The following is a 25,652-nucleotide window of genomic DNA, read 5'->3' as shown; positions in this document are numbered from 1 at the left end:
TTTAAGTTGAGCGTTATTGCCTCCAGGAACAAAAAAGTGATTGGGATAATAGACATTTTATGAGATTTATTATTATTCAAGGTTGATTTTCAGAATTAAAGCCTTCTTTAGTTTCTAAACATCATTAAAAAAGAAAATCTTTGTAAATTGAAAATTTATTACAACATCGATTTAGGACTTTATTTTGCGACACAAACACATACACGCGGGCGCGCACGAATACATGAACTTCTATTTTTTGGTCTGAAAAGCGAATAAGACTCCCATTTGCTGCAAAATATGATATTTCTGTTGTTTCTGTCTTTTTCACATTACTACTAGCGATTTATGTTCGGGGATGGCGGGGAAATCCCCTCTCGTCAAAGTTTTTCCCGGGTCCGGCTCGCAGAAATAACATGATATTTTTACATGGAATAAGTATTTTCTTTCTATATATTTATAAAAAACATCCCCCTCTAGTTCGGAAGTTTAATTCAAACACTGGTTTGGTACGATGGCCCTATAGGTTTGATGCGAGATGGTAGGAATGGCCCTATATCTGTCAGTAATTTTATTTTGTAGATCTGGCAACACTATATAAGTTGAAAGCGAAAGTTGATAAAATGCGATAATGCAACATTGCTACAAGCGCGAACGAACCAAAAGAATTGGGTCGTGTTGTAAGGAGTTCTTTTGTTGTCTGCAAGCCCTTTTGGTGGTATAAAAACATCTTTATAATGGAAAATCACCCTTCAAGGAAACGACCAAAAAGTGTAAATGTTGATAGTGTGGACGATAATTTAGAAGAGCCAAATATTGCTGGAGACCTCTAAGCTGGAAAACAATGTTGGATCCAGCAACAATTTATGCTGGTTTTGCTGTAAATTATGCTATTAACCGTTTGGGGATCCCATGGTACAATCTGTACCATACGGGATGTTTCATGGTACATTGCGTTTAACTCTCTTATTTGAGCTTTTTCGTCCGTTTTTTTTTTTTTTTTTTTTTGTTTGTTTGTTTTTCAAGTCCAGAGGCATTGTAGAACACCTTACGTATGGTTTCACACCTTCCTGCGTCGAGACATAGGAGGTGATGACGTCATAATTCCACAATATATATATTTTCTTTTAATATTGCAGGGCCGGTCTATGTTCATTATTTTTGGGCGGGTTTATTTTTACACGTAGAAGATTGAAATTTTGCACAAACACTCAGTCCACCGAGTAGTATTTACTAGATTTTTTCAGATTTCTGCGTTAAAACAGGGGGGATCCAGAGGGGCAAAAGTTGAAAAAAGGGATATTTTACCAAAAAATCCATTTCTTCGCGATTTTCCCGCCTTAGATACATGATTGAGACAAGTGAAAGGTACCGCCTGATAGGCAGTTCTATTCTGAAGAGAATGATGTGCGACACATGACCCTAGGTAATTATGGAAGTGTCAGGGAATTTTTATGAAAATATACTTCTGTATAGGGGAATTTTGGACATTTTCGGTATTATTTTTTGCGGGCTTATTTTTGCACCTAGAACATTGAAATTGTGCAGAAACATTTAGTCAACCGAGGAGTATTTACGAGATTTTTTTCGTACTTTTGTGTTAAAACATGGGGGTATAAAGGGGCTAAACGTTGAAAAAGGGAAATTTTTACCAAAAAATCCCTTTCACGGGATTTTCTCGCCTGAGATACATGATGGAGACAAGAGAATGGTATCGCCTTAAAGGCAGTTCTATTCCGAAGAGAATGATGTGCAAACCATGATCCTAGGATAATTAGGGATGTCTCAGGGAATGTTTAAAAATTTCCCTCTGTATACGGGAATATGGGACATTGTCGGTATATATTTTTTTTGGCGGGCTTACTTTTGCACCTGGAAAATTGGAATTGTGCATAAACATTCAGCCCACCTAGTACTATTTATCAGATTTTTTTCAGATCTCTGCGTTAAAACAGGGGGGTCCAGAGGGGCTAAAAGTTGAAAAAAACATTTAGACCCAAAAAATCCCTGTTTTCGTGATTTTCCCGCCTTAGATACATGATGGAGACACGTGAATGGTACCGTCTGAAAGGCAGTTCTATTCTGAAGAGAATGATTGGCGTATTATAGTCCTAGGGTAAATAGAGATGTCTCAGGAAATTTTTTACCTGGGATCATGGTGTTTTACGGTAATTTGGGACATTGTGGGGATTCTTGATAAAATTTTCCCGCCCTTAGTATTCAAGATAGATACTTGAAATTTGGCACATACATTTAGTATATCAAGTACTATTTATCAGAGTTTTTTGAGATCTCTACGTTTACACAGGGCCGTTCCAGAGGGGCCCAAAGTGTGAAAAAATTTTCCCTTTGACATCACTTTTCCCTCTCCTGGTATATGGTATGAGCATGCAAGTGATACCATTTGAAAGCCACTCTATTCTGAAGAGAATGAGGTATGAACTATGATCCTAGGATAAATAGTGACGATGCAGTAGCTGCTTGACTGAAAGTCTTAAAAAAATAGCCCAAAAAGCCTGGTACCGGAAAGGGTTAATTTGACGAAAACTAATGGTCCAGGAATCAAATTCCAGCACAACTTTTCTTTTAATTTGGAGCGGAGGGGACACAAGTTCGGATACCATGTTGAACTTTAGATTCCGTCTCCTTAGGATGTTATGAACATTCATCCCAGGGAAAGCGATGGCAAACCACCAAGGATTCAGCTTGCCAAGGGACTTTTAGGTCAAATATCTGCCTTCGGACAGAATATCACATCATCATTCATTAACAGCCATAGAATAAGACATTGCAAAATTTTGACCAGAATATATGCGAGACTGCGAGACCATGCGAGAAAGTCTCGCGCGAGACGCGAGACGAGACTCAAAATTTTATGCGAGACGCGAGACGAGACTTCACATTTGCGAGACGAGACGAGACGCGAGACGAGACCAACATTTGAGGCTGCGAGACGAGACGAGACTTTTCCATTTCTCGTCTCGTCTCGTCTCGCGTGCATCCCTACCTGTATGGGGATTTTAGAGTACAATGTCTCATAGTCATAGGTTCTTATTGAAAATCGCGTAAAATTGTTGAGTATGGCATTTCTATCTCGGCACATGTTCGAATTTCACGTTTTCTAAAATCTCGCTGTTGCGCTGGAATATATTGTTTATTTACTTACGTGGGGTAATTACAGTTGAACCACTATAACTCGAATTCCTTCATAATTCGATTCTTTTTCACATTCCCTTTAACTCTCCATAACACTCAATGTTAAAATAGCCTCTGTATGTCGAATGTTTAAAAATTACAATCTCGATAAGTCGAATTTTAAGGGTTTCATAACCATATTTAAAAACCTCAGTAGCTCGAACTTTCGTATCTGCAAACCTCTACATGTCGAAATTTACCTCTATAGTTCGAATTTCTGTTGATATGACCTCGATAACTCGAAGCTTTAGATCTATGCTTTTACGTAATTGGCATTGTTGCTAATGTGCACTGTAATGGTGTTTTACTCATGTTTAAACATGAAAACCCCGCTCCCTCCAAAGCAATACATGTACGGTACTTTACATTTACTAGTGATCGTATTTAATTTAAGAAACTTTAACAATTTCGAGTTCTACAGGTTGAACGAATATATCTTAGAGTTATAGAGATTATATTCATAGTCATTTTTAATAAGGAATGCGGAACCTCAGTATCTCGAATTTTTGTTATGGTCACCTTCATAAATCCAACTTTGATTACTCGAAAAACTCGATAACTCGAATTTTGTGTATTCCCGTCAGCTTCGAGTTATCGAGGTCCTTCTGTATATGAAAAAAATACGGTATTGTTAACCAACAGATTGTATTTACTGGTTCGTCGTTTCCTAACGGTGACACTATTACTACTTAATGGCTGGTTAGATTGGAATTTAGGGTCCCTTTCAGTACCGAGGCTGTATAAGACGTTAAAAATAAAATGAAATGAAATCTTTGAGTTTTACTTCCCATGGTTATGCCGGCTAGGCTAAAGGAGACGGTAATGATGAGAAATGAATGAAATGGTGCAATGAAGAAAGTGGAAGGAAACGGAAAAACCCCGAGTAAACCCACGCACAGGGTGTTTGTCCACCACAAAGTTCACTTGGCGCGAGCTAAGATCGAACCCGGGACTCTATACACCAGAGGTGAACGCTCTTCCACTGAACCACCGCGGCCCTTATTTTCGTTTAAATAAGATTATCTATGACATATTCGTTCAGTGTATTTTTAAGAAACGTATGTCAAATAAGTTTCGGCTTATCATGTCCATGTTTGGTTAGTACTTTTTAAAAATAAAAAATATTATATTCGATTATTTTTTAAAAAATGTTCCTTTTTCCAATAGCAAAAAGTATAGTCTATAGAAACAAATTCGATTTTGGTATTCATTTAGCTGTGGACGAAAGAATCATGCTGAAGGGTTGACAAGAGAAAAGGGGAGAGGAAATGAAAAGGGTAGAAAGAAAAAGGTGAAACTCAATGACTGCACAGAACAGAAAGAGAGAGAGAGAGAGAGAGAATTGATCGGTCATGGCCAATGAACAAGCAGAAACAGTGAGGGCTTGCAAAATCCTCTCTCTCTCTCTCTCTCTCTGTCTTGCTCTACGTTATTTTCGCCCCTCCTCATCCCTCACCTACATTCATTACCCGTCTACTAAAAGTTTGTGCAGTAACAGTTAGTAGTCCCTGTTCTCTAATACTAAATTCCCCTTCCACATTCCCCTTGCGTTATGAATGTCAGTTGACTTCCCATATAGTTTCTTCTTGCCTCCCCCTTTCCAATTTCTACATTTAAAAAAAAAAGCAAGAAAAATATTGCATAGTTTCCTCCATCCCTTTCGAAATAGAGCTCCTCCTAACGAGAGGTTTTTTTCAGAAAGCAATCATTATTAGTCTTTTGTCTCTTCCTTCAAACCAACTTGATCATATAGTGTACTTCATATACCACAATAACAATTACGATATAAGCGTCCAAGCAAATACTGCAAAAAGACAAATACATACGTATATGTCAGGATTATTACTCGTAGAACCGTTGTTAACTCCAGTTCGTGTGGACACATACGGAGCATAATGAGCATAATGATCAACTCATGATACCAAATGTCATTATGACGTCATTATAATAACGGGTCACATTTTGCTTCCTCACAGAACACACACACACACACACACACACACCATATATATGATAGGCTCGGTGAAACATAATGGTATGTCACATTTTCTAACTTTTGAGTAAACTGGGAAAGAAGGTTCAACATTCCGATGTAATTCAATGCAATTACACATACCCAATACGCTTCCCCTGTCATCTACAGATACATAGACACATTACCGAGATAAAGTGCCTACATACTGTTCTATGGTTCAATCCCAATCCATTTTACCTAATAACTCAATTTCAATAGAAGTGGCGCTTACCATTCTGTTCGTCCGAGTGGCTCATATATAGCGTGTGCGCAACACATTCAGGGTTATTACAAAATATTCAATGTTATTTCACATACGCATCTCCCCAACACATTCATTCTTATCCAAGACAACTTGTTATCGATATATATATATAAAACTTGCAAAATACAATGGGGAAAATAGAAATTTATAATTTGTTTATTATATGTTAATCGGCTTTATAGTTAGTGGTCTTGAAACAGGAATTGATATATTCTTTTAAATGTATAGGTAAAAAGTGTTTGGTTAAATATCACTCAACACATTAGGGACGAACTGTTATTGCTTTGATTACTTGCTACTTAAAAATTGTTGGTAAAGAGTTTAAAATTTTGTCAATATCTATGTATAAAATTATGCTTAGTGATGGTCTGTCAATTGTTTGAAGATGTGCTACACAGATAGACTTTACAGATGAAATGGATGTAATATTCAATAAAATACATGTAAAAGGAAATGTACTGTATTTGTCTTTACGTATATGATAAGATGATACTTAACAATGGCTGTTTGCAATTTTATGATAATAGTTATTATAATGTGTGCTAATTATTAAAATTCAGTTTTAAAAATGGGACCGCGGTGGCTCAATGGTAGAGTGTTCATCTCTAATGCATAGAATCCATGGTTCGATCCCAGCTTGCGCCAAATGAACCTTGTAATGGACAAACATCGTGTGCATGGGTTTCCTCGGAGTTCTCCCGTTTCCTTCCACTTTCTTCATTCCACCATTCCATTTATTTCTCATAATTTCTCACCATTCCGTCTCCTTTAGCCTACATGGCATAACCGTGGGACGTAAAACTGAAAGATTTAATTTATAAACTAATTTCATATTCAATATCTAAATAACGGGGAATTCTTAAATCATTTTCCGTCAATTTACGTATAAAAGATTGAACGTTCAGTAATTTGATTAGATATTGAAACTTGAAACATTTTAAAATATAGAAAAGGTGCAGATTGCTTTAAATTGTTATAAAGCTACATTGTAATTGTAACGTGTTCCTGTAAAATGCTGTGGCATTCTTCCCTAATCTATATATGCTTCTCCCAACTAAGCTAGTTACTTTAAAAATTAAGATTTTCTGTTGAAAACAACTTTTTTTTTTAATTAAAACTAGGAGATGAAAGAAAGAAATATCTGTCAAAAGTTTAAAAAAAAAAAGACAAAAACCTCAGACACGTGTTTATAGTGTGTTTCTAAGGAATTTAATGGTACAAATAACTGAAAACCACGGACCAGGGCAAGGAGCATGACTCTTGCTCTCTTCAAATATTCACATCTGGGCGTCTGACTGACTAAGGGGGGTGATGTGGTGCGTTGCGCTTTGGTGATTTCGTAAAGAAAATGTCGGCTTTTGTCGCTTCAGTTGACACAGAGGAAAGCCATAAACACAAAAATAAGAAAACACACACACACACAGTAAATCAGTTCTTGAGTTTCTACGCTTCTTGATTTTAAAAATAAATAAATAAATATACAGTATATGAACTTATCTGTTCAAAAATTTCTTTGAAAAAAAATTAAAAATAAATACTATCAATGTCTCCTTGGTAGCACCAGAGGAGAGTGTACAAGAAAATAGAAGAAGAGTATGAAGTTGAATAGTAAATTTGAACTTAACGGAACTAGTTGTTTTAGGGTTCACCGCGCTAGATAAGGCAAATCCTATGAATGAGAGTCTTTTTAAAAAAAAAATGAAAAAATAACCAGTATTTGAACTAAGTTAAAGATCTGAAGAACAACGAAAAGTCACAACACAAACAGACTATTCTGCAAATGACTTTTGTTACGGTTGTAGATATAGACAGAGAAACACTGTGTTCTAAATTACAAATTAGACGAGAACTTTTATGAGGCCTTTTCTAATTAGTTGAAAATACAAACAAATGTTCATGAACAAAAGAGATGAAGAATAGAAATAACTCAGATAAACTTCCTCTGCTATTTTCTTGTCAAAAATAAATGTCTTTCTTCTTGAGGTTTCAGAAACCAAAATTCATTCAAAACTTCTGCAAAGTTTAAAACCACAAGTCTCTCTTTCTCTCTCTTTCTCTCTGTGCCAGCAACATATCATTAAATCATAATGTTAAGCTTCTTCTCTGATAACCTCAACATTCTTCTTCATTACTTTGCACACTTAATACCAAAGACAATGTTATTCTACATTACAAAGAAAAGCCAAAATCTCTTATTATCAATTTTTAAAGTACTGTACATTTGCAATATTACTGACGAATGTTCATTTCTAGAATGAAGGTACTTACGTATTCTAAATTCAAATGTCGAGCTTTAGTATTCTCTTAGTGTATACAAAGACACCTGAAAATTAAGATTAATAGTTCATATCCTAATTACAAACCTTACCACTGTTTCGTCAACCTTCATTAAATCCTCCTAACGGTTGTTTTATTAACAGTTCATTATAATTTTAAAAACTTTTTAAGCTTCATCTTTTTTAACAATCATATGCCGATCATTTTTCTCAACGACGCTTATCTCTGATGCATGGGATCCCGGGTTCAATCCCAGGAAAAATGTTTGTGGTAAACAACATCATGTCCGTGGGTTTTCTCAGGATACTTCCGTTTCCTTCCATATTCTTCCATATTCCGTTCCACCAATTCTTCCATCATCATTCATTTGTCTTAACATCCTTCTCCCTTAGCCTAACTGATCTTATATATACTTCTACGAGACATTTATGAAAGAGACATTCACTGTGGAAGGCGACGGAAAGAAAATTTCCCTAACCTGCGAATGTCGATTATAGTCGACGTGTTAAAATTTGTCTGTATCTTGGTTTTGTTTTAGTTAACTATAGTCGCCAAAGGTTTTCCGTGTGATTGCTATTGTTTATCGAAAACAATAGAACACAAAAAATTGAACGGTACCACTTTGGCGACTACTCTCGACAAAGCCAAGATACGGACAAAGAAATTTAAACCCGTCGACTATAGTCGACATTCGCATGTTAAGGAAATTTTCTTTCTGTCGACAAAAGTCGACTTCCTCTGTGAAAGGGTTAATATATTTATTAGTGTTACTATCATTGTGCGAAAGGACTATTGCTAGCGTGAAACCTGTCAAAATGGCCATCATCAATTTCAAAGAAACCATTCCAACATAAAGAAGTTGCCAACTTGTACAGTAATAACCCATAAGTGTATATCTCCCGTAAGTTTCAAATATGGTTAATATTACAGATTTTACTGTATTTCGTCCTGCTACCTACTATGGTATTACATGTTGACAATATGCAAAACTTGGTGTTCTAAAAATGGCGCCCATGGAATACAGAGGACTACTCTACAAGTCAAATTAAAGCGAAAAATACTTATAATTGTACACCTTTCGGGTCTTCGTCTGGAGATGCGAATTGTACTATGTGGCAACGTCGCAATTAAACAACCATATACTAGCCAATCCATCAAAGAGTAACATCCATTCTTTACAGATGGCAGTTAAATTCGATACATATTGACACTAAGACCACTCATTACCGTAACAATCAATGTAACACATAGTAGATTCGTAGAACAATGCTAATGGTTCCAAATTAATCTACGATATTGCCACATATAGTGAAATGTTTGAGTCTCCATAGCGGCTGAAGGAGACCCTAGAGGGTACACCATTATGTAGTACTTTCGCTTCATTCTAATCTGAAGAACAGGACAATGTTGTCCATGGACGCCAATTGTAGAACAAGTTATATATATGATATGAACTTGGAGACTTCAGTCCTCCTTGATGAAATTCTGCTTACGCTACTGTTACTAATAGAAGTATTACTAACTAACTAATTAACTCTATGGCCTCTGGAACCAGGAGATTCAATGCCGCGTTTACAAAAGCTCTCTATTGGCTTCTGTCCTTAGTCAACTGGATCCAGTTTCTACTTTGTGTTCCTATTTTTGAAGGATCCATCTTAATATTATGCTCCCATCTGCGCCTAGGTATTCTTAGTGGTCGTTTTTCGATTGAATTTCCAGTAAAAAATTCGAAAGCGTTTCTACTTTCTTCCATTCTGGCTACATGACCTGCCCACCTGAGCCTGCTAGATTTGATGGTCCCAACAATGTTTGGTAAACGGTATAAATTATGCACGTCCTCGTTATAATTTTTCACCATTCCCTATCCCCGTTCCCTAGTAGTATTACTAGTAGCAGTAATGGATGATGAAGAAGAATATGATAATTATGATGAAAATAAGAAGGAAGCGAAAATGAAAAGTATATCATCTTAAATATTGTGAATTTATTTCCATCGTGATCATAGTACATGGGTCCCGATTTTATAACTATGAGCTATCAAATATGTGAGGTGTTAAATATATCAACAACTTTAACATTGAGTCAAAATATATTTGCATTTTTATTTGTGTAACATTATTATGTAAAAACATTCATTACTTTCAGTAAGAACAACTCACTCTATTCAGAACTATATATGTTTGTGTCCAGAACCTAGCAGTAATTTAAATAGCCGTCCAGCCATTACGATCTAGGAATTTACGTTCGAAGTCATGCGAATAACAAGTTTAAATTTAAAAAGATTCAGTTCAGGAAAAAAAAAGAAGAAGAAGAAGTCTAGTTAAATGAGGATTTTTAGGGAAGCCAAAAGCACAAGATGCATATATACACAGGAGGCACCTTTAGCTAAAACGCACGTGAGTGTATTTGGTGGAACTTCTCCGTCAGCAAGAAGCCAGGAGACCGTAAAACGCATCGAGAAAGACACGGTTCACGAATCATGCTACTTGGACGGCTGCTCTTGCAAGGATTAAAATAATCCTCCCTTCTCTCGATTTCTTTCTGAGACTTCTGCACAAAACACACAGTCAAATATCAGAAACATGTTTACACATTCAAGTCTCACTACGTTTTTCTTTGCAATATATTCTTCTCATATACTAGATGTAGATAAACTAGATGGGGTCAAATAAGTGAGGGGTAAAGTCAAATTTTGCATCGTGTTTTGCTACAACAGCCCAAATGAATATTTTCTTCTTCCAACTTCAAAAAAGAAAGTATATTTAAATCTCTGAACATGTCATCAGTACATAAAACATATCATAAATGTCGGTATTGTGAGTATGGCAGCTAGTTTTCATATACATTCTTAAAAAAAAAGAAAGAAGAAAAAATGAAAAAGAAAATTGACAGCAAATGCTAGGGCACGCGTGTATCTACATATTTCTTCTTTCTCTCTCTCTCTTTCATGTTAATGAGTACGTAGGTTGTGTCTCTCAAGATGATGCTAGGAGTGATGTGGACCAGAAATCAGGGAAGCGCATCGTTGCATGAAGCAGTTTGGACGTAAGACTGATGCGGAAGGGGTTTGTTAATGCATGTGTCTGTTTGTAGGAGAATGTGTATCTATGTATTTCTTTCTTTCTTTCCCTACTTGTATTTTTATATCTGCCTTGAACTTATGCCCATATGCTAACAATACTTACCTTCCATTTGTTCATCATACAAGAGTTCTTTTTTTTTAACCCTTGACAAACAAACAACGAAAAAAGCTAATTCAAAACACAAAAAATCTGTATAGCTTCCTACTTCTGTATATGAAACATAGACGTAAAGATATCGAGGAAAAGAGGATACCAGATTGAAATGATAGGATTTGACAAATGATTTTGCGTTCTGCAGATTAATTCCACAGAAATATTCTTGGCAGAAAGAAATCTTAAGCACTTTGGTCGACGAGGTGATGACATTTAGCTCCAAATGAACCACTCTTATCCCTATAAGAGAACAGAAGAAAAGAAGATATTTATTTGCTTGCCTTTACTCAATCTGATGGCTAGGAAAACAAATGAATGAATAAGAACTAAAATAGATATAGAAGGGTATCCGAAAAAAAAAGAAAAAGTGGAAGAAAAACCTTGTTTCTTCGTCTTAAAACAGATAAATATACGTGACAAACATAGATGGTATATCCGCAAAGATATATTACATTTTCCCATTGGTTCTTGGCTTTCTGAAGAACAGGTCGTCACACCGCAAGAACACATCTTTTTACGGATCAGAGACGATTTAGAGCAATTTCTTATCATCTCTCTTCTACGCTTCTTTTTATTCTATTTCTTTTCTTTTCCCTTCGCCTTTGTGTCTATCACAACTCAGCAAAGAAAATCAAAATCTTTATGGTCCTTTAATGTTTTCCTTCTTCTTCTTCTTCTTCTTCTTCTTATTATTATTATTATTATTATTATTATTATTAGTAGTAGTAGTAGTAGTAGTAGTAGTAGTAGTAGTAGTAGTAGTAGTAGTAGTAGTAGTAGTAGTAGTAGTAGTAGTAATATTTCCTAACATACAAATGTGAATTCTGATTTGTTGAAATTAAAGTCTAATGTTATGGGTAATTTCAACTTCCTTAATATTTCTCTCTCTCTCTCTCTCTCTTTTTTTTTTTTTTTTCAAGAAGTTTGGCTTATTAGAAGGTCCTTTATACACACTCACTGACAAAGAAAATTGAAACACCTAAAAACACTCGTCCAATCCAACTGTAATTCGGTAGATATGCAGTATTATGGAGGATGTGTACATGATTCGAGTTTCAAAAACCGGAAATATTGCGAATGGCCACCACAGGTCAATAATGTCAGCAGTTAAGGAATTTAGCTCTAGTTATGCCAGTTAGTTGTGAAGTGTGATAAAGTGAGTCAGCACAGCGAAGAAAGATCAAGAAACACACACAAAGCTTCGTTGTCGCATGAGACAGCATTACCAGCATTTTGATAGTCTTCGAAAGGGACCGCATCGTGGGGTTGCACGAGGCTGACTAGGCATTCAATGCAATTACCAGACATGTGGGGTATTTCGATGTCATTATGGTCCGATGTTGGGGCCAGTGAATACGTGAAGAAAGCACCAACGCACAACTTGAAGATTCCGGTTGACCATGATAGGCCACAGCACGAAGGGATTGTCGCATTGTGCGTAAAGCGTTACGTAATCCTGCAATCCGGACACAAGTAGTGGACTTTCTACAACACCTTGCGTCATCCCACATCGTGCCTCGAAGACTGGTATCAGCTGGATTGCGAGTACACCTCCTACGTAGATTGGCATTAACACAGTGTATAAACGACAGTGTAAAGTGGTATCGCACTTGAGCAGCATAGAATCCACAGGAATGGCACCGATCGTTGAGTCTCGATTTTTCATTACAGTAGATATCCATCGTAAGTGTGTGTGGCTGCACCGGGGGAAGAGTTCATATCTAACTTATATAGTGGACGGGCATACCAGCGTTACTTCTGATATTATGGTATAGAAAGTCATCGAGTATGGTGACTTCTCGTAGTAATTTGCGGAACCTTGACGGCACAGCGATACGTGGTAAGATTCTGCGTCCACAGGTGTTACCTCTCCTGTGAGAGCACGCAGGTGCAATCATTTAACAATACAACGCTCGGCTACACATGACACGTGTGTCTATGGGCTGTCCACGTCATGTTGCATCATGTTAAGGTTCTTTTCTGGCCAGCAAGGTCATCTGATTTCTTCCCAGTTGAACACGTTTGAAGTCAACTCGGACGCTAACTCCTCGCCACTGCCTATCTGCAAGATCTTGAGGTGCAATTACATCAGTTATGGATTGACTTGCCTCAGGCAACGATACGATGACTCTACGACTCATTTCCAAGCCGAACCAATGCATGCATCCGTACCTGAGGGTACTATAACTTACTGATATGCAATATATATTACACTCGTACAACCAAACTCGTTGTCGGATTAATCTGATATAATCATTACAATAAAGTTGTATGGCCTTCTACTCGTGAAGCTTCCTTTAATTCCCTCCATTACTTCCGGGTGCTTCACTTTTCCTGTTAGTAAGTCAGTGTATTTACTTTGTCTGTCCATCAACCCGTCCGGGAGACATATAATCTCAAGAACTACTTAATGGATCACCATCAATTTTGATTGGGATATAGAAGTCAAAATTAGGAAAATGATAGCTTTCAGTTTAACGTCCCATGATTATGACTCTTAGGCTAAAGGAGACGGGTAGGTAAGGCAAGTGAATGATGATGGAAGAATTGGTGACATGGAAATGTAGGAGATAACGGAAAAATGAAATGAAATCTTCGAGTTTTACGTCCCACGGTTATGCCGGTTAGGCTAAAGGAGACGGTGATAATGAGAGATGAGTGAAATGGTGGAATGAAGAAAGTGGGAGGAAACGGGAGAACCCCGAGAAAACCCACGAGCACGGTGTTTGTCCACCACAAAGTTCACTTGGCGGGGGCTGGGATCGAACCCGGGACCCCAAGCACCAGAGGTGAACGCTCTACCACTGAGCCACCGCGCCCCCCGTAGGAGATAACGGGAGCACCCCTAGAAAACCCACAGATGCGATGTTGCCCACCACAAATTTACTTGGCCTGGGATCGAACAACGACCCCACGCACCAGAGGTAAGCACTCAACCACTAAGCCACCGTGCTCCCCCCCCCGGCAAAAGTTAATAATTGAGTTCATACATGAATGTGATCCATCCACTTGATCCCTAGATATAGATCATCAAAAATCGGTTCCCTGTGTATGCCTATCTGACTAATTATATAACATTCTTGTTTGATAGACCACCCTCAGTGTTGTTGAGGTTAGCGGGTTGGGATAATGCTGAAGATGCAAAATGCTAATCTGTCCGTGGAATACAATGCTAAAATAAAACTTAATGACTTTCTACTTGACAAATTTAAAGATTTAAATATTTTTTGTTTTCAAATATTCATTCAGCTCACTTAAAGTTTTTGCGTTGGAAATGAAGAATGAGGGTAAATCCAAAAATTCAAACTTCAATTTTCACGTTGTGCACACTGTGACAAACCAAACTCCAACACGTGATATATATATATATATATATATATATATATATATATATATATATATATATATATATATATATACTGTAACAAACCAAACTTCATCACGTGTTATACACTGTGACAAACTGAACTCCATCACATAATGTACACTGCGATACTGATACTTATTAAACTAATAAATTTGCTTGTAGTATTCCATTTTAAATCCAAATCTAGTACAAACATTGACATCGTGTTTAGAAGCAATTAATTTTAATTCAGGTAATATATCCAATGCACTAGAGTATAATTTGAATGGGGATAAAACTTCTAATTGCACTCGTAATAATGTAGAAACTCAAATTTTGAAAGTTTTGTCCAAATTACAAATACATACTTCTATGGGCAAAAACCAGCATAGAAAGGTTAAGTCGCAGTTTACATAATTGACTAGTGAGATTTAGAATTAGACCCCAATTATGACATACTATTCTCGATTGTTGGCCCAACTTTGTCAGAAGGTATTCTTAAATTAAATCGTGAATTGATGGTCAAGAAAACCAGAAATATTGACAACCACGCCCGTTACTTTCACCACGCATTGTCTTAGTTAAACGAGAGCGTCTATGGCTATTTCCATGAAACTTACAAGTTAACAAATACGTTTTAGAACTAGTAAAACATAATGAAACAATAACACTATTGCAATAGTAATAATCACATGTAAATATAAGCGCTTTATGTGCGGTTCTTATTTTATGAGAAATACAACTGTAAAAAAAATGCTGTACTATATAATTGTATCTTTCATGTTACAGAGCTCACATCGCTAGAACTGTTCATGGGCTAAAGATGGCTAAAGTTTATTACTAAAATTCAAAATTAATACAAGTACTTGTGATAGTAGACGTTTATTTAATTAGATACGTTTGCTAACAGAAAAGAGTTACGTAGTGTATCTTAAAAAATACAAAATTTAGACGGGAAGTAGTACTACGTAGTTGTTTTTACTGTGAAATAAGTGTTATTTTATTATCACTATGATTATTCACGTGAAATTTAGTAATGATTTATGGTTTTCATCAAGGGTAAAAGTGGATCTGAAAAGGTGGTCCATGACGTCACGCCGTTCCCCCTGCCTATCTTTGCTAATTGTATTTTTTTTTTTTGAACTGGGGGACGCCGTACATATTTTTCGGAGGTGGGAGGACGGTGTCCCCCCGCGTTTTTCCTGTTTCATCCCCGGGTTTGCATATCAATTAATATTTTTTTTGTGAAATTATCATCCGTATTTGTTACGCATATTTTTTCAATATCGTTTTTTAACAATCCCATTAACTGTCAGACAATATTGTAATCAGTCACAAGTAACAGAGAACTTTTTTTTATACAATTTTATACAGAGAGCTTGGCATATAGGAATGAAGTACTGAAAAGAAGCATGAGTGCAGTATGACTTCGAAGTTAAGTGTAGTACTTTTCCAAGAAGGTGTCGTTCTACGTACATGTCACTTTCCTGTAACTGCTCTTCATTTTTCCCTAATTGTGTTGATTCTCCTGTCAAAGAAAGTAATTCCTTTCCCTCTTACAAGTTAGAAATTAGCTTAAGTGTTGGATTTCGTCCCTATTCTCTACTATATTACGTCACCGTAAGTTTGCCATCTTTTGATGATATCGCTGATTCCATTTGACAAGAGTTTTGTAAGACAACAAATTTCTCCAAAAGTAAACTTCCTTGGAAGTATTTTAGCTCTTTCTAACAATATTCTTATTGCTATTAGTAGTATTTGTATTATATCTTTAATATTGCTAGTACTAGTACTATCAGTACCAACAGTAGTGACAGCATCGGTGCCTTCTGAAGAGGCATATGTCTGAAGGCATTCTGCGTGACGAGGGAACCACATAGCGTAAAATGGATGCTCCCATCGTCCATTTCACGACCGCGAATCAACACTTTTCTGCGGAGCGAGGGAGAGAAATCCAGAGTGGGTGGTTGAAGATGAAGGGAGACAAAATATGAGTCTTAAAACAGAATGAGTGAGAGAGAGAGAAATGGTTGATAGCTGTCTTCTTCTTGTACAGAGAGCGAAGAGAAGGCTTTTTGGTCGTCTCACTGAAGGAAGGAAGGTGATGGGAGGTTACGCCAGCAGAGAAGTAGCAAGCAAAAGCTTTGCAAGGACAGTTTTTGACGAACGACTTTGCCATGCACTGACGATCTCGTCTCTGCGTTTTCCTTGCGGTCCGTTTCGTGCCTCGTGTACTGTCACGGAGACGAGCAACGCTTGCAAAATTAAAACAACGTCTCTCATCTTATTCCTCGAGGGAAAATAGACAGAGATTAGGGGCCTCTGGGGCTTTATCTTTCATCTGTGCTCCTCGCCAAACATCCATCTTGAAGAAATATAGCCTTTTTGCCTCTCTCCTGTCTCTTGTATATCTTCATTTGTTTACTTTTTTCACCAACATCACAGGAAATCTTATATATTTCCCTTTTTGCGACGTTATGCATCCATAATGATCAGAATCCAGCAGATTGCTGTGAGAGCCTAGTGACGTTTTATTACGTTATGTGCAATCTTCCATTATTATTGATAATATCAATTCTTAATTGTAAGAATACTATAGAGAAAAGTCTGGATTTTTGCTTACACCACTTGCGTGATGTAACCTTAATACACATCAAGATCTCTTAGCACTTTTTTCTTAAATCTTAATAAATGAGTCAAGCATTTCCTCACTTTCGGTGATAACAAAAATGAAAGGTCCCGAAACTTGCATTTCTGATTCCAAAGAGTATGGCTGCTAGGTAAAGATTGTATAGGAAGATGTATACCTATATTTTATATTTCTTTTCAAGCAGTATGTTTATAACCCTTAAGAAAAAGAACATTTTTGTCTATTTATTGATACAAGTTTCTTGTTTCCGAAATTTAGACAAAAAAGTATAATCTATCTTTCATACATTCTTTATTAATAAACACAAAATGTAACCGTTGCAAGTTCCGTATTTAATATAGGGTCTATTCATTTGGAACCCACAAATACAAATACAAATTATGCCGGAAGTACGTGAAGCTTGACACATCTATTCAATAAGGACAAAGTACACCGTCAAGATTTTTTTTTTACAATTACATTTTTTTGTGCTTTTATTATGTTATTTTGAAATACAAAAATACAACTTACACATAAAACACTAAAGCAGGGGTTTTCCTTTTTTTTTTTTTTTTGTCAGTTGATGTTTCCTAAAATAAGTAGTTCATGAAAGCTATTTTTTATTAGATATTCCCATAGATAAAGAAAAGAGACAGCATTCATCTACTCAAATACGGCTTCTAATGTAATCCCTAAAGAATATTTACAAAAATTGTTAATATCTTTTTGATTTATGGTTAACATTATTGCTTGGATAGTTACTCCGGGTTGATTCTTTCTACATTATCCGCAGCTTAATAATAATAATAATAACCATTTAATTTGAACACCTAATTAATCCAAAAGAGATTCCGTTTTTATAATTTACCCCGTATTTACAATATAATGTTAATATTTCTAACCATTATTTGTTAGAATGGTTTAAACTTATTGCTAGAATATTTAGAATTACATAGCTGAAATCTTGTTTTTTGACAGAATGTTAAAATAATTGTCTTTGTCTTAACACATGAATATCAAATATCTTTATCAGACATCAGACATGCAGCAAGCAGAAGTAACTTTGGTAAACGAAGTTCTAAAACTTAATATATATATATATATATATATATATATATATATATATATATACTCCAAAATATGAATTTTAAGCTTACGTCTGTTACTCCTTAAATAAAAGCCAGAAGTCATGAAACAAAGGTTAAATAATAATAATAATAATAATAATAATAATAATAATAATAATAATAATAATAATAATAATAATAATATAGAAATAGTACGAAGTGTGTGGCAACGAATTTACTGTACATATTTCTTCATTAATAAACTATGTATTTGAGCCATTAAATCTTTGGTTGTACCAATACTTTACCATTAGCTGGTTCTGCTCTTTGCACTTAATTGGAACGACACCAGAAGACCACACACACACACGTGTGCATTTAGTCACTTTTTTTTTCAGTATCTTCGAAATGTAGGCCAAAATATTATCTGTCAAAACTTCTGGTAACACTATGTTGTGTGTAGACGAAGCAAATCTTTCAACTTTTTGGACTACTTCTCTTCATGCTAGAGTTGCTGTTCTGTTTGACCAACTAAGCAGAAAGGTTGCTTTACATATGAAGTCCAGCCAGAGTGTGGAGGAACTCAATGACATGTGGTTTAGGGAGGGAAAGGAGGAGAGTTTTTTTTATTATTATTATTATTAAGCGAAAAAAATAGAAGATTGTTAAAATAAAAAAAAAGTATCACCGATTGATGTATATGTCAATGAACTTTAAAGGGCAAGAACATTTTTTTCCTTTTTTGTATATAAAAAGAAATTCTTTTATTTTGTATTTTTCTTGTTTTCATTTCAATGAAAGATTGTGTGTGTGTTTTCTTTTGGTGTTCCACCACCCTTGACGTTTCACCGCCATCTACCACCTACCTTCAACTATAACTACTCAGCCCACCCACTCACCATCAACATCACCCATGTTAAGCAACGCAAGCAACGGGTGGCTTTCCCGTCGACGGTGACGGGACTATGGTTCCGTGTACCTGCTCGTCCGGCAGAGCCAGAAGCCCTGACGAGCTCATGCCATGGAAAGTTAGTGATCCAAAGAGTAGCCATGCACACCACCGACCATGCACCGTGCAAATATCAACGATGGGGGCGGGTTTTTTGGGAGGCGGATATGGTTTTGTAGATAGAAAGAGAGAAGAGGTGTGTGTGTGTAGTGTAAGAGAAGCAGGGGGAAACGATAAAAGCGAAGGAAGAAAATCCTTTGGGCCTCCCAGTAGTCAGTCGAAGCTGGTAACTAGAAGTTACAAGATCGGAAGAAATCTTATCGTAAAAGAATATTGCATTGATTTTGTGTTGTCGTGTTAAGTCTATCCGCGAAAGTGTGATGTGTGATCTTCCGTAAATGCGTTGGGCTGCAAGAAGACTTTCAACAGATAACACTGTTTCTATTTTCGTTCTCATTTATAAAGAAAACTTCCCAATAAGCTTTCGCACAACCATAACAGTTACAGTGTGTTTGTGCTTAAAAATAATTATTGGGGATGTCATTGATATCTACCGAGATTCGACTGTTGTCAAATCACTAGTCGACAAAAAAACATGTGCGTTTCTAAAGTGCATGTGCATTAGTGTATACGGGATTCCGCTCATTCAGAACCAATGTTCCCTATTCATAATTCAAGACAAAAGAGGAAAATTATCGTCTAGTTCTAAAGACTGATACCTTTGTTAAAAACGTAAGTAGTGCTTTACCGATTTTAGAATCACAGACTTGCTTCCAGTATCAGAATGAATATTTCCTACAAATTCTCTTGCAAACCCTAAGTTTTAATAGCGTTATCTTTTTTTTTTTTTTTTTTCATTTACATTTTGATAATCGACGGATCATTTATTTTTTTCCTGAAGTAGTGGAATTAGAAATACACTTTAAAATAGAAGAAAATAAGACAACCATATATTCGTTGAGAGGCAATGTTAGCAACTGATGAAAGGAAAACATGGAATTCTCTCTCTCTCTCTGTCTCTGTCTCTGTCTCTCTCTCTCTCTCTCTCTCTCTCTCTCTCTCTCTCTCTCTCTCTTCCCTTCCCCCTTCTACGGTGGCGACATTCTGATTTGACAACATATCTCTGATGTAACAGAAGATAGCGAGTTTCAAAGTGACCTTGATTATCAGTTTGAAGTGTATAGGTATTTTCTCGACAGTGGAGTCTGTACTACACACACACACACACACACACACACACACACTTAAAGTTGATTATTCCTTCACCCCAGCCTATAGCGCGCCTCTCTTGACATATCCCCCAATAAAATAATGAGTAGGCCTACCACTTTTAAACATATAATGGCTTTGACTCTCTTCACACTCTGATTAAATGTTTTATCTTCTATAAATTATTCAGTTTCTGTAATTGGTAACTGACTTCAATATTTTAACTGCTTTCCGTGTTGACATCCTAAAATTTCAATGATGCATTTTGCGTCAGGAGCCACTTTCCCTTAGAGCAGTTCTCTCAAACTGTGATCCACGGACCACAAACAGATCTTGAAATAAATTGAAATAAAATTCCTAGTGTAACGTCCCACGCTTATGCACCGAGGATAGGAGAAACAGTTATGATAACAATGAGTAAAATGCTGAAATGAAGAAAATGGGAGGAAACGGCAAACAGGAGGGATACCGAGACATGTAAAAATAGCACAAAATGACCGACATTTGTGTCAAATTCATAGTTTTCGCGGTCGCTGTAATGGATGGTGACATTCCCACAGGCTTGACTTCCAAATACAGCCCCCATGCGAAGAATGGGCATATTCAGCTAGTTATGAATAAAAAAAAAAAACATAATTCTAAGTGTTTCGTTAAACTAATATTGCAGTCAATCGAAGTGCATACTAGAACTATTAGAATTCAAATAATGAATTCTTTGAATATTGAAAACTGAAATTATTCGAGTAACAGTTAATTAATCTATTAATTTTAACAGCGCTGAGCGTACCTACTCATGCTTTTTTTTAAAATAACATCGGAACTAGGGATGGCCAATTCCGGAATTTTTACTTTCCGAAATCTGGAAAGTAAAATGGGAAAAATTCCGGAATTTAGAAAATTCCGATGTCGGAAAAATTTCGGAATTCGAAAACAATCCGGAATTAAGAAAATTCCAATTTCGGAAAAAATCCAAAATTTTTCCGACATCGAAATTTTTCCGAAATCCGGACAGTGAAATTTCCGATTTCGGAAAATTTCGGCCATCCTTAGTCAGAATGAATGGTCTCTTTTCTCTCATACAAAGAGATGAGAGCCGGACTTGTAAGTTTGGACATCTCTCGCCCTAGTAGCTAAGTTGTTATATACACGCTACCTGTACACATGCTTCTAGATTTTATGCCCGTAAATGTAGTTTTGAGTTACATATTAAACTGTAGACCGTCATATTATTAGACTAGTGCTGAAAAAGATATTAAAATATAAAGATTTTGAACTAATGCTGAAATCATATCGTGTCATCCAGGGCAATTTGCCGCCCCTCTTTCTCCAGAAAGAACAAATTTTAAAAGCTACGATTTTAAGTATGCTACTTCATCATGAACAACGAAGGGAAGGGAATGTGCACTTGCACTCAGAAAGGCCTAAACATTACATATACAATCTTGTTGTGTCTTTTTTTTTTTAAAAAAAATAATCTATTGTGTTAGTGGAAGATAAAGCAAACACACCTGCAAAGAAAAGATCATTTTTATGGATTCGTTCAATATCGAGCTTCAATCTCAATAGGACTATATCAGTTTGGAATTCCAGTGCAACTAGCTTTTTTTTTTATCTGTAATTCTTGATTTTCCTTCTACATCCGTCAATTTTAAAAAAACTTGTTTCCACCTTCAATGATAAGCAACTTGTTTGTCAAAAAGACAAGACCAGTTCTCGTATCATAACTGTGATAACTAACTAAATAGAATAGATGTTCGCTACTGTTCGAGAATTGAGTTCTTGTATTTGACAACAATCAAGTAATTCATGCTGGAATTTGTTTGACCATTTGGTTTAGCACTGTCCATGTGACCTGAAACTAATGCAACCTAAATATAATTTATGTATGTACTACCGGTATTCAAATAAAAGATCAGCTTAGTAAATTGAACTATCATCATCATTATGTCTGTATACAACAAGAAATATTTATTTTAAATAATATAGTTTTGACAGATTTTGCCGTCCTCGTAACTTGCCATCCCGTGCAAATGCACGTGTTGCACATATGGTAGACCTTAGAGTCATCTAGGATCAAATATCCGAAATTGTACTGCTGAGGAAGTACACTGCCATTGAACTACACGTTTCTAGTATTAATTTTATTGATATTAAAGAAAACTAATTGTGCTTATACAAAAATTAAATCCATGAAATTACTTCTAACTGTATTAGGTTTTACGTAAATACACAGGACTATTTTTCATGCTTGTTCTGAATCCAAGAGAGACTATATTCTTCAACAGGTACGGAAATTATGTTAAGAAAGTTTCAGTGAGAAAAGGTTGTATAAAGTTAGAAATAACACAACATTGCCATACAACAACAGCCAGAAGTTAGTTACTCATTGTTAGAGAAGTGACTGACAAGAGTTGCTGATAAAAATCTATCAGCTCATTGGGTTCTAAAATGTAATCCTTGGTGTCTCAAATATTGCCTCAGGGATATTTCAACATACCAGAGAAGGAAAATACATTTTTAAACCCCTTCTTTGATGGACAGTGGCAAGCATTATCATACTTTTCGCTTGAGGCTATGTTTCTGTTAGGAAGGAAAATGGCAATAGCACATTCATTCAACTGTCAGCTGTCGAGGCTACAGATAGAAATACATATATTTATTAACAGTGAATTCATAAAGAAAAGTTGTAAACCAACCGAATCAGGAAAAGTGGATTGATATTCACGATGGTAAAATGTGAGGAAGATGATAGTGTCACTGTGATCAATAACGTTAATATGGTTCATTTCGTTAAATGTGAAGGAAACTTGCAAAATACTCCGAATAGTGCAGACTCGAGTGTAATGGTAATTAAGGAAGAGGTTCTGGAGGAACAGCCTGTACCCACTGCAACGAAAGGAGAAAAGTCAACACGTAAACTAGTGAAAAGAAACTGGAGTTCAGGTAAGAACGAACTATAGTCAATAGGAAAAGCAACAAACACCATTTGAGTTTATATTACTGGAAAAAAGAGTTTTATAATTATTTGGCTTGGGAGACTCGGGTTCGATTCTCGGTTTGGATTCCACGTTAATCAGTAGGTCTATTTCTTATATAGCCTCGGTGCTAAGCAGGACGTTAAAATCAACTGAACAGATTTAATATAGGACGTGATTCGTGCGTAGGCTGCAGAGCTCATTCCACTCTATGCATTCTGATTGATATATGCCTTATATATCTTAAAATTTAAAAAAAAATTACCATGAGAGTTTATATATATACTCCTAACAGAACGTCTTAGCTCGCGTCAAGTGAACTTTGTGGTGGACAAACACCGTGTGCGTGGATTTTCTCGGGGTTCTCCCGTTTCCTTCCACTTTCTTCATTCCACCATTTCATTCGTTTCTCATCATCACCGTCTCCTTTAGCCTAGCCGATATAATCGTGAGACGTAAAGCTTTTCATTTTCCTAATAAGATATACAGGAAGTACTGCACTTTTGAAGTAGTTATGCGAAAAAAATACGCTTGCATTCATTCATTCATTGGAGCTTATCTTTTCTTTTTTTTTTAAAAAAAAAAAAAAGCGAAGCTACCTATATGAGAATGCATCTAGTGGGGATTCCAACTCTTAGTCGAGTATGTATCCAACGTAATTACATATGCTGGGAATCGAACTCAGGACCACGCACTCAGAACGTGCTTGCCATCCTCCGTTCGCAGAAATAGTTTTCTCAATATTTTTGTTGAATTCTAATCTTCCGTTAACAAAGAATTGGGTATTAGTATTTTTTAATGTGACTATATCATGTCATTCATCATTTACACATTCATTATTATTTTGAAACATGGTCTTCCCTACAGTGAAATTAAACTACCGCTAATTTTAGAGTTTTTGTGTAATATCTTCAAAACAAATAAAAAATATTCGAAAAGCAGAAACGTAGTGAACTAGACAATACGATTTTGCATGTAATACCGTTATCACAGCTCATCTATCTACTTTCGACTTGCAACTGTAGATAGGTTTAGCTTTTTTTGCATGTTCTGTAAATAGCGGCTTACCAAAAGCAGATAGGTGAATTGTAGTAAAGGTATCACATGCAAAATCGTATTGTCTAGTTCACTACGTTTCTGCTTTTCTAATATTTTTATTTGTTTTGAAGATATTACAGAAAAACTCTAAAATTAAGGGTAGTTTAATTTCGCTGTAGTGAAGATCCTTAATATTACCATGAGTTTCCCTTCACTAAATATTTACTTCTCAAGTAATTTTGCCTACGAGAAAGTCAGGATGGCCTGTTGTGAGATTCAATACCATGACCTTCCAATTAGAAAACGCTATTTATATTTTTTGTACCTAAATTTTGATTACATATTTGCGTCAGCTACTAACGTAACATGAACAAAACCAAATTTCACAATAATAATAATAATAATAATAATAATAATAATAATAATAATAATAATAATAATAATAATAATAATAATAATAATAATAATGAAAATTAAAATCTACGCTGTGTCTACCGGTTCAGAATGTATCAGGAAAAACAAATTATTATTGGTACATGTCATTCGAAAGTAGTATCTTTCTGTATGCAAGAATAGTTATATTACAACGAATACAAATACACGTTCTTAAGTACTAGTAATTAGAGATGGATCGATAACGTAAAATGAAATGGAATTTTGTTGTTAATATCCATGATTCGATTGTAGTGTAGTTTGCTTTCTGTACGCTCACTTGACCAGTCTTATTGCCGCCGTGGTTATTATTTTCGTTTGACTTAAATGACTGAGCGAAGTCTTATCGACTAATATCATAATGATACGCTTGAGTACTTGTTATCAGTGGACAAATTACATACGAGCATAAGAGGTTAACGCCAAATTATTGGGTTTAAAATACCTATTCAATTGACTGGTGTGTTTTTTTCTGAAGGTCTTGTTACTTGATCGATAAGCCATCTTTTTTTTTTTTTCCTTTAGATCAGTACCATTATCTTTTTCATTCGTATAACTGTGCATTATAATCATATTAGGTATAAGTAAAAAAAATATACTTGAGTATGTTTTCAAATTTTTATTGTTTAATGAATTTCCTAATTTTCCGTTGTATCGGGTCAAGATTACACTAGATTAGCAGAATGGTTAAAAATGTGACTCTGTTCTTATAACGGATAGAGTAAGTTAACTGGTGCTCATGCTTACTTAAATGGATAGCATATAGGGTCATGGAATCGTGTAGTTGAAAACGAATTCTTCAGAGTTCACTCAATATCATGAGGTAATTAGGGAGCAATGAAGTTGGTTTTCCATTAATAACAGCGATAGAACTTGCAGTTGATTACCATATATCACTCAACTTAAAATCGAAAGACTTAGGCTAGGATTGGCATTCGCGCTTCGCATTCGGAAAGTTCTGACTTCAAAATCAGTGAATAACTAAACAGATTTTTGAAAGGTTTTATCATAGTTACAACAAGTGCTTGCAAAGATGGTACC

General features: G+C 35.7%; 1 protein-coding gene across 12 annotated transcripts in view; it reads left to right on the top strand.

Annotated features, from left to right (window-relative positions):
• sv (paired box protein shaven) overlaps positions 1-25,652 on the top strand; it is a 390,766-nt gene that overhangs the window by 189,545 nt on the left and 175,569 nt on the right. For 2 of the 12 annotated variants that reach the window (XM_081726762.1, XM_081726750.1), the window contains exon 1: positions 22,556-23,109. The exons of 3 other annotated variants lie outside the window; for them this stretch is intronic. In XM_081726762.1, coding sequence (XP_081582888.1) covers positions 22,893-23,109 — 217 coding nt within the window. In that variant the 5' untranslated portion in view covers positions 22,556-22,892. Of the gene's footprint in view, positions 1-22,554; positions 23,110-25,652 lie in introns of those variants that run through there. 7 more of the 12 variants (XM_081726718.1, XM_081726773.1, XM_081726733.1 and 4 more) reach the window with 7 other exon arrangements.

Source organism: Thermobia domestica, chromosome 1 (genome assembly GCF_964235325.1).
Source record: "Thermobia domestica chromosome 1, izTheDome1.hap1.1, whole genome shotgun sequence".
NCBI classification, from domain to species: domain Eukaryota; kingdom Metazoa; phylum Arthropoda; class Insecta; order Zygentoma; family Lepismatidae; genus Thermobia; species Thermobia domestica.
This window is presented reverse-complemented; position numbering and strand designations above follow the sequence as displayed.